Source organism: Caloenas nicobarica, chromosome 1, assembly GCF_036013445.1.
Source record: "Caloenas nicobarica isolate bCalNic1 chromosome 1, bCalNic1.hap1, whole genome shotgun sequence".
Lineage (NCBI taxonomy): Eukaryota > Metazoa > Chordata > Aves > Columbiformes > Columbidae > Caloenas > Caloenas nicobarica.
Genome location: NC_088245.1, coordinates 47,516,634 through 47,531,342, shown reverse-complemented (window position 1 = coordinate 47,531,342; position 14,709 = coordinate 47,516,634). Strand labels below are relative to the sequence as shown.

Below are 14,709 nucleotides of genomic sequence, written 5' to 3'. Positions count from 1 at the left end.
CAGTGTCTTAATATCATTAAACAAAATTTAGTGCATGAAACATTTTTCTTCCTGTAGCGATCTACTTTGGTGGCAATATAAGAATATACCATTCTGAAGCTTATTTTTTACTGGAATTATAATGCCCTTTTACAGTTTTAATAATGGTTCTTCAACTAACTGACTGTCCTGCATAAATCTCACGTCAGCATTGTTTTCATATCCTTGCAAAGTCTTCCCTACCTACCGGTTTCATATTTAAAATAATGAACAGGTTTCTCATACATTTTAAGAGAACTGTCAATAACTAAGTTCACTGCATAATATTATTTTAAGGAAGAAAAAGCTCTCAATGGTGTCGCTTAAGTAATTTTATCAGCCAAATTTCTATAATAGAAAATAAAATGTATCAGACTGAGAAAAAGAGGCAATAATCATCTGATAGAAAACAATGAAATTGCATTGTACTGTATTGGGTTTGCATGGCAAGGTTTTGGTAGTGAGGGGATCTACAGCAGTGGCTTCTGTGAGAAGCTGTTAGAAGCTTCTTCTCTGACAGAGCCAATGCCAGCCGGCTCCAGGATGGACACACCGCTGGTCAAGGCCAAGCCCAAGCCCATCAGCAACAGCGGTAGCGCCTCTGGGATAACACAGAAGCTGGAAAAAACTGCGTAACTCCAGCAGCAGTCAGGAGAGAAAGGAGAATATGGAAGAGAAAGAATTCTGCAGACACCAAAGTCAATGCAGAAGGAGGGGGAGAAGGTGCTCCAGGTGTTGGAGGACAGATTCCCCTGCAGCCCGTGGTGAGGCTGGCTGTTCCGCTGCAGCCCATGGAGGTCCACAGTGGAGCAGATCCACCTGCAGCCCGTGGAGGACCCCACGCCAGAGCAGGTGGGTGCCTGAAGGAGGCTGTGACCCCATGGGCAGCCTGCACTGCAGCAGGCTCCTGGCAGGACCTGTGGTCCCATGGAGAGAAGAGCCCACACTGGAGCAGGTTTGCTGGCAGGGCTTGTGACCCCCCACACTGGAGCACAGTCTGTTCTGGAAGGACTGCATCCCATGGAAAGGACCTACGCGAGAGCTCTTAGTGAAGAACTGCAGCCCATGGGAAGGATTCACCTTGGAGAAGTTCGTGGAGAACTGTCTCCTGTGGGAGGGACCCCACGCTGGAGCAGGGGAGAAGTGTGAGGAGTCCTCCCTGTGAGGGGGAAGGAACGGCAGAGACAACGAGGAGAGTGACACAGTGGCTTTGGTGGGCACCTGGCATCCAGCCAGGGTCAACACACCACATCTATTCTATTCTATTCTACTATATTCTGTTCTAATTCTGTTCTATTCTCTATTCTAGTTTCTATTCTATTTTACGATGTAAACCAACAATAAATAAGTCCCACTCATGGACACTAAAGTAACCTTTCATGTAATTCTCCCCTGAGAGAGTAGTGTATCCTTTCTGTTCATGGATGCATATACAGAAATGTATATGCATGAAAACTGATATGTAGCTTCAGAAGAATTTTAAACTGCTTTTATAAAGCTGCACCACCTTAGGAAAAAAAAAAAAAGAAAGAAAAAAGTAAATACCTGATGCCTTGTCGCCACATACAACACACAGATCAAACACTTTATTTAGGTTCTGCTCATTGGGAGAGTTGTCTGTTAAAATCTGGAAAAAAGGTGTGACACAATTTCATTTTTCTTTTTCTTACCATCAAGAAAGATAAAAACAGATCTCCTGCTTGTGTTTTTTCTCTAAGACAGGCGACCAAATCTACGAACTATGAGGTTTTCTTGACTGCATTTAACAGTCTTCATAAATGCAAAGGAGCTACCTGCCATGCCACTGTGCTCCTTTCCAGGATGGAACAGAAGTTTACTGTTAATACTACTGAAAAGATTTCACGATTTAATTTATTTAAATACTGCCTCTGCAGAATGGGCTGACATTTTGAAAAACATTCAGCATCTGCATACTCATATCTTACCTTTTCTTCAATTTTGTATTTATATCCTAATGACTTGTTCATAGTACAAAGGAAACAGAGGCATTAAACAGTTCATTTTTTAATAATACACACAAATGGTGGACAACAGAAAATGTACTCTGGACACTGCTATTAACTATCAAGTGCTATATAGTTTAGCTTTCAGTAACAGTTTGACATCAGTACAATGTTCTCATCTTGTCTCATTCATTTATCTCTGGTACATGTAAAGCTACATTAAGCACAGAATATTAGAACCCCTGCACTACAGGGCAGGTACTAGAGCCTTCCATTTGTTCTATAAAACCTCTATCCCACTGCAACATAAATAAAGCACAGCAAAAATTCAATTTAGAAAAGGAACACATGTCACAGGTAACAACTGTCATCTTAACAATTACATAAAGCAGAAAAGAAAATATTATTCTTCCCATTAAAAAGTTATGACAGATTAGAAGTTTTAAGTGTTTCTAACTTCTACTATATCTTAATTGGAAGTCAGACTCTCCCGTTCTTGCTTCGGATATTTAAAACAGGACCTCTGATAAAAAGAAATATTACTTACTGAAAGAGAAAATAGCCTATCTTCTATAGAGAAAAATTAAGAAATAACTTCTTTGAAAGCATAGATGATATATAGGGGAATGTTTAACAAGCATACTGATCTCTAGTTACCCTTTGTTAACAATACTGTTTCAGAGATTCGTCGATTAAGTTTTCCTTTAATATAACATCTATTTAAGAAAAATAATATTGGTGCTTTAAAAGAATATTAGGATTTAATTCCTTCCTAATTTCCACTATTAACATTATATATTTTCATGATTTTATATAAAATAAATATAAACAAATTATAAGTCCTTCCATAAATGAAACCTGCACTGAAATGGGAAGTTCCACATAAGGAAGGTCTACAGAATTTGGCCCATGAGGAGATAAAAATCCCAGACTCAGAGAACTGACCTGGAACACGAAGAATAAAAATTGGTTATTAAGATGAAGAAGAGCCACTGAAGGTAAAAGAGATGATGGGAGAAAGGGCCTTGCCAAATGAGTCGATGTAAAGATAGATGAAATAAAGAAGTTTTTTGTCGAGCAAATGAATGGGCATTTCAAGTGAAGGCTACAGAAGTACAACACAACAGGTGAAACTGTAGATGGAAAGACCATTTAAGGGAGAAAACAGGAAAGATCCCAAAGAGTTGAACAATAAATGAATGGTACTTTGTATTTCACGAACTTCAAGTGAAAAAAAAAAAAAATCACTCCCTACACATATTAGGTAACAACAGAACAATCTAACTGAAGTGACAGAATACGTTGTTGCTTCTCAAACTAACCTGTTTCTGTATGGAGCACTTCAAATCATATCCCACTGGTTTATACTTTTGTTGGGGTTTACCGAAAATACAAAGTGTATGATATCACCCAATATACTTAAATGCCTTTCAATGGGATTGGCTTTTGCTACTGCTCCCCTATTCACAGCAATCAAAATCTTTGAAACAATGATCTTGGATGTCCATTTGCAAAGATTTGTGATTAAAAAAAATATATATATAAAATAAAGAGAGATGACTCAAGCTTGCACAACATGTGGCTAGCGAATCAGGCTCCCAGAGCACAAGCTAAAAAGATCAGGGGTCTTCAGTTGAAAAGAGATTACTTGAAAGAGGATATAATTCTGATTTATAAAAACAACAGCATCCTTTATAGCTGTTTCTTATAGCACAAGAGACACCTAATTAAATAATTCTCTCAGAAGATCGAATCAACTAAAGTATTCTTTGCACAACATACAATTATACTGTAGGATATTATATACCGAACAAAGCATATATGGTCTATATAAATAATGAAAAAGGTTGTTAAACTTTAATGGCAGCTATCAAATACTGCGATCTCCAAATCAGGAGGTTGCTCTAAACCACTAACTAATGGAAAAGATATTCGCTGAAGGATCATTATTTACTTGTCCAGTTTTTAACATTTTTCCTTAAGTAACTGTTTCTGGTCATCATTTAATGTAAGGCTAAATGGGCTGTAACCACCCTAGCATCTCCTGGCCTACCACACTGATGCATTTTAACAGCAGCATAAATGTACATGGGTAAACAATATGCACTAAGTACACTTTAGCTGGAGTGCAGTCATCTCCTACTTCATGCTGAAGAAGCTCCCATCTCCAGAGTCTTCTGCTCATGTTCTTCACGTTCTTCCCATCAGTACCATCCCATCCCTGCCAGGTGAGGGTATGGAGCAGAAAGCTTGGAAGTTGGAGGGTGAGGACTAAGGAAGCGGCTCATACACTGTCCATGGGAGTAAGTTGCACTGGGGACCAGTTTGGGGAGTTACAACCCTGCGTAGTTACAATCTCACATCAGCAAACCCCAAATCTTTAATGTTATTAGTTTTCCACCTCCACTGAGTAATGTACTTCCCTGCTAAATAGTCTCTCTGAGAAACTAGCTTGGAGTATAACCCACACAGCTGAGCAGTAGTTACAACAGCGTACAACACGAAAACAAGCAGAAGGGAATGTTAAGTGATAAAGACAATGGAGAAGAGTATATTTTTTAAGAATACATGAAAACAGATGGAGAGTCAATGAAGCAGAAACAAAGAAGGACTTGCTATGGCAGGAGCTGGAAGTGACAATAAAAATAACAGTATTCTTTCTAATGTAATGAGCCAGGATATAAATTTTAAAAGCAATACTTTTACAAAAGAAAAAGTTTTCTTCATAATTTCTAAGTATCAATGCAGAGTCCTAGTGCCAGAAAAAGCATACCATTACAAAACCAAAACAAAACAAACTCAAAAAAGGAGAACCCAGACATACATATTTGGAAATAAAACATCTCTTCTTATCCCATTTGAACCAAAAGTATGAAATAAAGTGGATTATCTACCTGGATGTGTTGTGCAGATATATCAGGGGATGCAAAAAACAGTTGGTTGACACCTGCAGCATCTGGAGTTGCTAGGATAACTTTTCCTGGAGTGGAATCTTGTCTGGCAAGGATCACCTTGCTTGGGGTAGAGCCATCATGATTTGTTAAGATGAACTGCTTGCCTGCTGAGCTCTGATCAAGTGCTGTAACAATCTGAATCTTCTGGCCCGTCTGCTGATCTGTGACAATCTAATAATACATTTATCTCAAATTGTTATGGTAATTTAAGTTCACCTTTGAGGCCCAGTCTGGGCACTAGAAGAAAACGGGCATTTTGCCTTTGACATTTGTGAAGCAGGATCATCTTCCCCTCTGTCACACAAGAGTGAAGTAAACTCAGGCAAACCCTTGGATTTTCACTGTATTTGAAACACGTTTCAATCGAGGATGTTTGAAGTCAAACCCTGAGTTCATACTCAAGTTTTACAATTGGCCCATGATTTTACAACACTACTGAAACCCTTGACAACTCTAGAATCCAGAATTTGAGGTAGGTCTGTAGCTCAGCCCTAGGACCCATCAGGTTATGAGAAATCTTAACTCTTGAATTCACTGCATACCATGTGAAGTGTTCAGCACCTCCCAGGTTTGGTGGCCTAACAAAAAACTTCTTGAAAACACAAATGTAGACTTCCAGGTGAAAAAAGTAAGCATCAAACAGCAAGAAAACAAATAATCGTGTTGCATCTGTATATACATTTTAGGCTTCGTTTTGGGGGGGGCCTTTTTTTTTTTTTAATATATTCCCAAATAAAATAAATAAACCAGAATCTCTCTCCCTGACATTTTGTAAAGGAAAATACGATTTTCATGTTTCATTTCATAATCAAGAACAGACTTATAGCTCATTTTTTTTGTTTTATCCTTATTCTCAAGGACAAATACAGCAGAACTTTACTAAATAATCCTCCACTAAACTCCCATCTTTTGCCAAATTTGTCTGAAGATTATAATCCTCAGAGAAAATAATCAAGATTCCATATATCTTCCATTATAAATCTCACTTTTAGTACTTCCTGCCTTTCTCCATCAAAATGCCTGTGTGGAAATCTGTCTGGTTTACTCTGGAGACTATGCAGAATCATCCTGCAAAGACTGTTCCCTGCAATTTTTGAATTACAAATCAATAAAATAGCTCCTATTAAATTTTCTTTTCAGCTATAACCAAACATTTTTGTCCATCTATCCATCCCTAACATTTATATGATCCTTATTACTGATGAAATAATTTGTTTCATGGTCTAACACATATCATAACTAGTTTCATGTAATTATGGCAGCAATATTAATTTTATTATCTAGGTGGAGAACAGGAGGACAAAGAAACTGAAGGCGGCATCATTTTGCACAAGGCTTTATCAACTTTGCTATTGCAACTTCACAGCTACTTTACTACTTTCTCTAAATGTTCAATATACTTAAATTTGTTTCAAAAACCTGTGCATAGCTTATTTTTTGAAAAGATAAGCAGCAAGAGATATATAGTATCTTATTTCAGCAGTTATAAGTCAATATTGGCACTTTCAAATATTCAGAAATTATGAGTTTCAAAATACACAAAAGGAATGTGTTTTCTTCAGGTGGCCTTTTGCTATTAACATTTTAATGGATCAAATTTCAATTTTTTTCTCTGAAAAACACAATTAAAAGCTCATTTAAGAGAGAAGTCCAGGTAAGATGATAAAATTCCAGACACTAAATATGTAAGAAAAGAATGTGAATTATCGTGAGATTTGGGGTGTAGGGTGAGAAGACAACGCAAAACCCCCACAATATTATCAACATGATTAATACACGATTTTCCATTCAGTTTTCTGAGACATCCACATGTCCGGGATCACAAATGACTTCAACAGTCCCCTATTTCTCCTTTCAATTCCTTTCTGTTGGTTCTATACTCTTGCGAAGGCAAACTTCCTTGCCCTTTTAATTTGCTTTTTGCTTAACTTTCTCTTTCCATTCCTATTTTCTTCGTTTACAATCTTTATTTCTCCTGTGTCGCTTCTGGCTATTTTCAAAGTAGCTGATGTTCCCTTCCCCTTCTCTCCAAACACATTATTGGGATTAGGAGAAATCCAATGCATGTTATCCTCAACAGGGTGCATATGTGTACAAAAGCCAAACACAGAATATTGTGTTGTTTCTGGAATTTCTAGACCAGCTCTTTGAAGGACATTCATATCTAAAATCTGTCTCTCTATCAAAAATTAAAAGTGCAGCTATATGTACGTCAAAAAAGTCATATACTTGATTTAGTTAGGTTTATACAAAGTATAGTACAAAACTAACTTAAAAACTAGCATGTCACAAAAAGTGAAGGTAAAAATGTAAACTAAAGTTGAAATGAGTGTTTGGATATATATGCTAAATGATCTTTTTTCCTATTGTAGTCCAGATCCGTAATTTTAAAAAAGTATGTATTTGTAGATAAATATGGCAGGACAGCAGGCAAAAGAACCATTGCTACTTCACCATTGCTTCTTCTGTGATTCACACAATTCATTTCACCTCCTATTTAACAGTGTCCCAATTTTTCAAATGGCTTCCTGCAATTCTAGGGGGATGCCCATGGAGTTTTCACTGCATGGTATGGTAGGTTTAGTGGCACATTAATATCCATACCAAGCTATTCAATCTGCACAATTGGTTTCTGCAGCTGTCAAGCATTTGACATCTGACAGAGGCATAAGAGAAAGCGTTTTAAACAGCCCAGTCTGTCTCAGCTGACCTCTTATGGCCATACACCTGCAGAACTCCACCTCAACCACCATGGGAATCTGAAAAGTGGAGCGGTCCACCAAACTATAACAACTTGCGACACCTAAATGTTCAGATAAGAGGAAAAAAAGTAATCATAGGGAAAAATAAAACCACTTATCCACTCAAGGGAATCCTTCAGGGCTCAGTGACTACACACTACATTTCTTAATAATCTGAAACTCAGTATCACTAAAGGGATAATGCTATAAAACAGGAATATATTTTAGGATTGTCTGCTTAAAAAATACACTTCCCCCATGTATTTAATTTAAGCACCCTGGTGATAATGGAGGATAGTATTTTCCTTTACTGCTTTTAAGCCTTGTCTGTTCACAAGTTTTGACTTCCATTTGAACATCATTTCAATAAATTCAATACCTCAATAATTCCATGTTCCTATTTTAGAAAAAAAAAAGTGTTTAAACACAGAGGTCTAATCCACCTTTTCATAATATAGCTGGTTTTGAACAGAAATGTCTGTTTACAAACAAAGGTGACATTCAGCTTTTATTGCAGAGAAATGTTAGCATTCCCTAGAAAGGGTGATCAACGAAATATGTTTTAAAGAATGTTTTATTGAGAATTTTGTATTTCAAGATTTCAGATAATTATTTATGTGCATTCAACAATAATAAAATAAAGGGAAAAATATTGATTGAAAATATAAACTCAAAATGAATCAATTTAACATTTATTTTGAACACTTCACTGAGATGCGTTTGTTCCTACAAACTACTTTACTCTTCGCATAAATTCTGCTTTGAGGAAAGCTATCATTACTAAGTTCTATCTCATCTCTAATTTATTATTGTTTGTACTGGTGACATATTTGTGGGAAGGATGCCATTTGACTGGGTGCTGTTCCACACATATCAAGAGACAACCACCAACACAAAGTGCTTACCACCCATTTTGAAGCAAGAATCAATGAATGTGGTGAAAAAAAGACAAGGGACAAAGTAGCCAGGTTAGAAACAAGTGATCTTCCAGCTACATGAGACAATGAAAAACTATGTACAGGTCCCTGTCCCTAGAAATACAATTCTTCTATGTTCATCATATTTGCAATAATTGCAGTGCCTTAACCAAAAACAGCTGCTGCCCCGCAAAAGGGGTGACACAAAAGGGTTCCAAGTCTGCCCCTGGCTTTGCACCAACAGAACTGTCCTGCTGTTCAACAATAAAAGCTTGTGGGTTTATCTGTCGTCATCCCACATTCAGACACTGATACTGAAATTACATTAAACGGCTTCACACTACAGGGACATTATGGCATACAGGTGCAGACAATGAAAACAGAGGATAAAGAGAGGGTGGTTAATCGATTGACATAAATTGGTTAACAAAAGGTACAGCTGTACATGAAGTGTAGAAAAGGCGTGGAGGTAGCTGAAAGAATAAAGATCTACCGGACAGATAACACTGGTACTGTGACTAGAGCACAGGTGATAAAACAAAACAATAGATCATGTATGGGGGCAGCTGTGAAGAGCCTTGGAAGGTTGAAAGCTTGAATGCGATGCATCAAAACAGGAAAAAACAGTGGAAAATATTGAAGAGTGAAGCCGGCAAAAGAAAAAGCAGCCAAGATTATACTAGCAGCTGGCTCACTTAAATGAGAGTGGTTTTGTATGCAATAGCATATATCTAAGAGTGTTTTTAAAATTTATTCTGCAGTTGATGTTTTCTTCTCTAGGATGCAACTGAAAAATAAAACATCTGCAAGGACTTGCACTGACTTTTAAGGGATAAAATATAAAATTCCATTCCCCAAATCCTCCTGATCCTATATACATGTATCTATGTTGATTTAACTACCCACATTTCAAAAAACTTCCTATCCTCACTTGAATTGGAGATTATTACCTGGCAAGGCTATGAATTAGCATACTGGGACATATAATATTAGTTGGGACAACTAAGAACCAGTATCCTTCTCAGACATTAAGTTGCCTTGCACTTTTTCATGACTTGTGTCAACAATTCAATGCGGTATTTCCCTCCTTCCCTGCTTCAAAATGCAGGAAAGTTTTAACAACTCAGTTGTAATACCCAATCTAAAAATTATTCAGCTTTTAAAGAGCAATATTATTACATTATTGGACAAAGTATTTTTCCATTCAGTAGTTACGTTTTTTTTCTAAACCTTAACATTCTTGGAAAAAAAGAAAATAACAGTGGGTGAAGCATTGGAATGATGTTTTATTCCTGTTTACATAGAAATGGTCTCTGCCACCCAGGGTTGAATATTTACATTCAAGCAAATAATATGACACAAATAAAAAAGAATCATGTGTAAAGACTAGCAGAAGTAATAGTTTATCTCTGCTTTTAAAATATATCAGATGAAGCTTACCTGTATGCGTTGTGGTAAAGAGAGGCCTGAATCCGCAGGGACAATCTGTATTCGTTGTGCTGTCCCATCCATTAGTGTTTGTGTAGCAGCTCCCTGGGAATGGGTAATCTAGAAAAAAAGAAAGAAATGTAATGGATTGACAATGGATATACTACCGTAAGGATGGATACACCACCTTAATGGATGAAACCTTAAGGTTTCACCAACTTCGGATTTCTCTGCACAAGGCAATGCAAAGTCTGACACTCATACTGTATAAGGAATGCGAATGCTTGTAATCTAATACCTTAATTTTGCTAGTTAGAAAATTCTGTTTGTTTTCACTCTTTTAAACACATTTTGAAATACCTTCCAATCTGAAATTTAGAAACATATCAATTAAAGCAATTCATTGTGACAAGTCCATGTAAGTCAACCAGAGTGAATATTTATTACTGTTGATGTTCATGAGACACATACTAAACACGATACCTTTCATCATAGCTGTGCTACACTTACACTAAAATATTTTTACCTTACTGGCTTAAGTGAAAAATTACTTTTTGGTGTGGAAACACAGCAATTGGCCTTTTCTGTCCTGTTGCTGTTCTTCTGTTAAAGCAGCAAAATCAGAAAAACAGAATTCTGTATTGGGGAACTATCAAGAAAGAGAAAATTCATGAAATACACAACATTTACAAGCAGTGTATCTTAAAACAATTTCTAATCTCTCAGACTGTGCTTAGACACAATTTGTGGAAGCGTTTTAATGATTATCAGTATTTTAAAAATTCTTCGCATGCTACAGCCAAAGGTATATGGGAGGACGGTATTATTCATGACATTATTTGTCAATAAAAAATTAGAAGTACAGCTACTGTTTACAGAGGCTTAATCAGAAAGACTGGACTTTTTGTAGTACACAGTAAGTTTGTCTTCACAGAGACAGACACCTTCAAACTGAATTTTTTATCTTAAAATTCCTAACTCCCCAAACTTTTTTCAGTTCTAAAAGCTCTGGAACATTCTGCAATTCTGTATTAATAATAATTTTCCTTATTTACACCATTATAAAAATGCTCCTCTTCAACTGCTGTCCTCCCTCCCACACTTCCAAGAATTAATACAGAGAACTTATATTGATGTGTGCAGTAAAGGTACCATTTCGTAACAGGATGAGAGCTTTTTTCATTCCTCCTGGATCAGCTTCCCAGTTCTGCAAACACACCACCACGTACATGCTCGTACGAACAGGAGAAATGAGGCAAGAACACACAGCTGGAGGTGAGTATGAGAAGGGGAAAAATACAAGCTCCCATCAGCCTGAGCTGATTTTGAAATTTTACCCGACAAGGCAACAGTTTTGGTACCAGTCTTGGCTCTTATAACCTACTTGCTCCTATCGCTTCAGCTTGGTAGGTAAAAATTGGTCGGTTAGTCACTCAGGGATCTGGAACAGGACACTGATGCAGGCGAAAAAGCAGCCCGGCAGACAGACACACAGACAGACAGACCCAGGCTATTCTTAGCGCAGCTCAAACCTTCCGCCCAGATCTCCACACTGCTCAGGAGCAAACGCATCACAGCAAATGAGAGAGTGGGATTAAGCTGCTGGGGGCATCGCTTAAGCTGCCAGCACCATCAAAAGAAATGCTTGTCAAACTGCTGCCTGAGCCATTTTCGAACACTGGCTTTCTAAAAATACCCAATTTTTCATGACTATGAATACTTTCCGTATTCAAACGATTCATCTACTTCTTTGCTTAGTAAAGGACAAAGAAGTTTTGGTTATACAGCAACATTTACGGTTTGAAAGAGATACTTTGAAGCACTAAAATTCTGCATCAGCCTTTCAAATGACATGTACGCATGGTGATTTACAGGCAGAGTTATATGTAAATTTATCTTTGCTTTACAAAACAAGCTACATATTCCATATTAAAATGTCATGATCCACATGTTGTGTAAGGTAAAAATGATCTTCAACCCCACAAAATGTCAGCTTGACTGTTTTACTTCTATACAGAATACAGTTTTTCTATTGTAGTTTAAAAAAATACTGCTAAGAATAACCACAATATTTGCCAAACATTATATTTTGTATGCATATGACAGACTCTGTTTCAACAAATACGCAGCTTTCCTCTGTTACTATTACCTGGTAGGACTGTGAGAACAAACCACAATATACTTAGTGTATCCAGCCACAAATTAAAGAAAGCAGATTGCTGCGGGCTCTTCACAACTTCCCTACATGAATCACGGAATGTGATCTTGATGCAGAAATATGAATTATCTCACACTCAGCAAAAGATGATTAGCAGTTGGCAGAATCTGAGAAAATATAAGCATTCTGCAATGCTCTGTACAGGCAAGGCTATAAATTCCTTTTTTTTAAAAAATAAATTTTGCTTCTATGCAAAGAAGGCCTAAATTAACAAAAGTACATGTTTGTGAACATCATCATAAAATCATTTGTGATAATTTTGTGTTTTAAAATGCTTCATAAGAAAGAATTAATATTATAAAGAAATCAAAACCTACGTCACAGAACACTTCTGACCATTATTTCAATGAGACATAGGAGCACTTTCCATTCTCCTCAGAATGGGAACGCCTGTCTTTTTCCTTTCTTGTTCCACTCATGTAAATTTTTCTTGTAAATTCAATTAAAGCTATTTCAACATTCAAGAGAATTACAAATGCTAGCAAAAATACTGCTAAAGTTCCATAGACTTTACAATATGGTTTTCAGTGCTCACACTGAATAGGAACACCACCAAGCAATTACAGCTGGTAGGTCGCAGGTAGGTAGGAACGTAGGATATTACATGAAGGCCTCTGTAAGCACACTTTCCTTGCTGACTCCACCTTTCAGGCAGTGCACTCATGAGCACTCCTTTGACAGGAATTTTGGCTTAATAGAGTCCCACCTGGCACTGCCCTGGGTGATGCTTTTCAGCCCTTCCAACCATGTGCCTGGTTGGGCTGCACTTCGTACCAGGCAAGGGAACTGACCCTAAATGGGAGGGAGAAGACCTTCCTCCACTGCCCTGTAATTGGTTTTTTTTCCACTTTTGTCCACCACACAATGCCATGGAGAGCTTAACATGAGCACGACGAGCATAGTGTGAGAGTAAGTGGCTAAGTGAGGACTGGGGAATGCTTAAGCTGCACTGCTGCCAAATCAGATGTGATGGTCTCTGGCTCAGTAAAACCTCGTTAAAGGACAAATCCTAATCTACGCTGCTGACAGAATTATATCCATGAAAACCGTAAGGCAGCAGTTTCACCATGAACAGAAACAGCCAATGGCTCCCTGCAGTGTTGCACTTCCACTCCCTCTCTCTTCTCCCCTGCCTTCCTCTGGCCACCAGCCACCTCCGGTACTCATTAGAGCCTCCTCAGACCCTACTTGATGCACTAACCCAGCAGAAAACCTTCCAGTTGTGGAAATTAAATAAGGGAGGAAAAAGAAAAGGGACCTTCCCTTTCCCATGGCACTGAGATACTAGGTGAGCTCAGTGTCTGATGGAATCATATTATGAAATTGAGAAACAACCCTCACAGAGGATAAACACCATCATCACACCATTCCAAATGGAATGTACACTTCAGCTAGCTTTGACTAGCCTGTACTTTAAAAGAAAAAAAAAATTAGACAGGAAATACAGCCCTAGACCGCCACAAGGAATTATACTACCAAAACAAAACTACAGTAGACATGCCACTCTCACCTACAAGGAGGACAAATGAAAGAAAACACCACGTATCACATAAATCATTTATGTCCTTTGAGGTAGCCTTAGCAACACTCAGATGCTACAATAAAAGCCGTAAGAATTTATAAAGAATCGAATTCACTCCCACACCCCCAACCTTTCTATTTGAAATCAAGACTGACAGGAAATAAAACTACTTGAAAAGTAAGTCTATGACTAGACAAGAAACCAAGCGTGGATATTTCAAGCTAAAAAATACCATTTAAGATAAATAAGATACTGCCTCTATTTAATTTAAAGCAATCCTAATTTTAAATAGGCTATGCTATGATGAAGCCTTCTAGGTAAGTATGTAAACTCTTATCCACACTCCCAAACTATCTGTGCGCCTCTGGAAGTTCTCTGGCTGCAGTACACAGATTTTGCACACAGATTTTGCACACAGGTTACAGAAAATGAAACCCAGAAGTTAGCAGAAACCAGTGACTTATATCAAACGCCAACAAATATTTCACAGTGAAGACCATGGCAGATCTTTATTAGTGAAATTTTCTAACTGAAAGTGAGCAAAGTAATTATACAAGCAGATGGCTCTCTGAAGACCACTACAGGCCCAAAAAGCAGATCTGAACAGCTAGTCTCTTACTGGAAACACTGCCAGACTTTTCTTAGCTTCATTTCTGTGGGGCAAACTTTGGCAAAAAAGACTTTGTGGCATAACTTTAAAATGGACATAATCAGTTCTTCTAGTCTTCCATGGGAGAGTCTCCAGAAGCGTTGGGTGAACTAAGAATTATCTTCTCCTGAAATTTTGGTTTTTGCATATCAGTCTATACATTTTATTATTCAATGTCTCTTAAATAGGACTCAAAATTTATGTACCTCTCCCATTTGCTGTTCAATAATTTGATAGGCCAGTTCCTCTATGGTTGCCATGATCTTTAACCACCAGAATTTCCTGTCAAAGAAAGGAA

The 14,709-nt window shown here is 37.6% G+C and overlaps 1 protein-coding gene across 5 annotated transcripts in view; it reads right to left on the bottom strand.

Annotated features, from left to right (window-relative positions):
- NR2C1 (nuclear receptor subfamily 2 group C member 1) overlaps nt 1–14,709 on the bottom strand; it is a 58,714-nt gene that overhangs the window by 27,642 nt on the left and 16,363 nt on the right. For 2 of the 5 annotated variants that reach the window (XM_065645788.1, XM_065645798.1), the window contains exons 2-5: nt 14,618–14,693; nt 10,035–10,142; nt 4,877–5,107; nt 1,564–1,645 (exon numbers count right to left, since the gene is read on the bottom strand). In XM_065645788.1, coding sequence (XP_065501860.1) covers nt 1,564–1,645; nt 4,877–5,107; nt 10,035–10,142; nt 14,618–14,671 — 475 coding nt within the window. In that variant the 5' untranslated portion in view covers nt 14,672–14,693. The remainder of the gene's footprint in view (nt 1–1,563; nt 1,646–4,876; nt 5,108–10,034; nt 10,143–14,617; nt 14,694–14,709) is intronic. The other 3 variants (XM_065645807.1, XM_065645815.1, XM_065645824.1) reach the window with 2 other exon arrangements.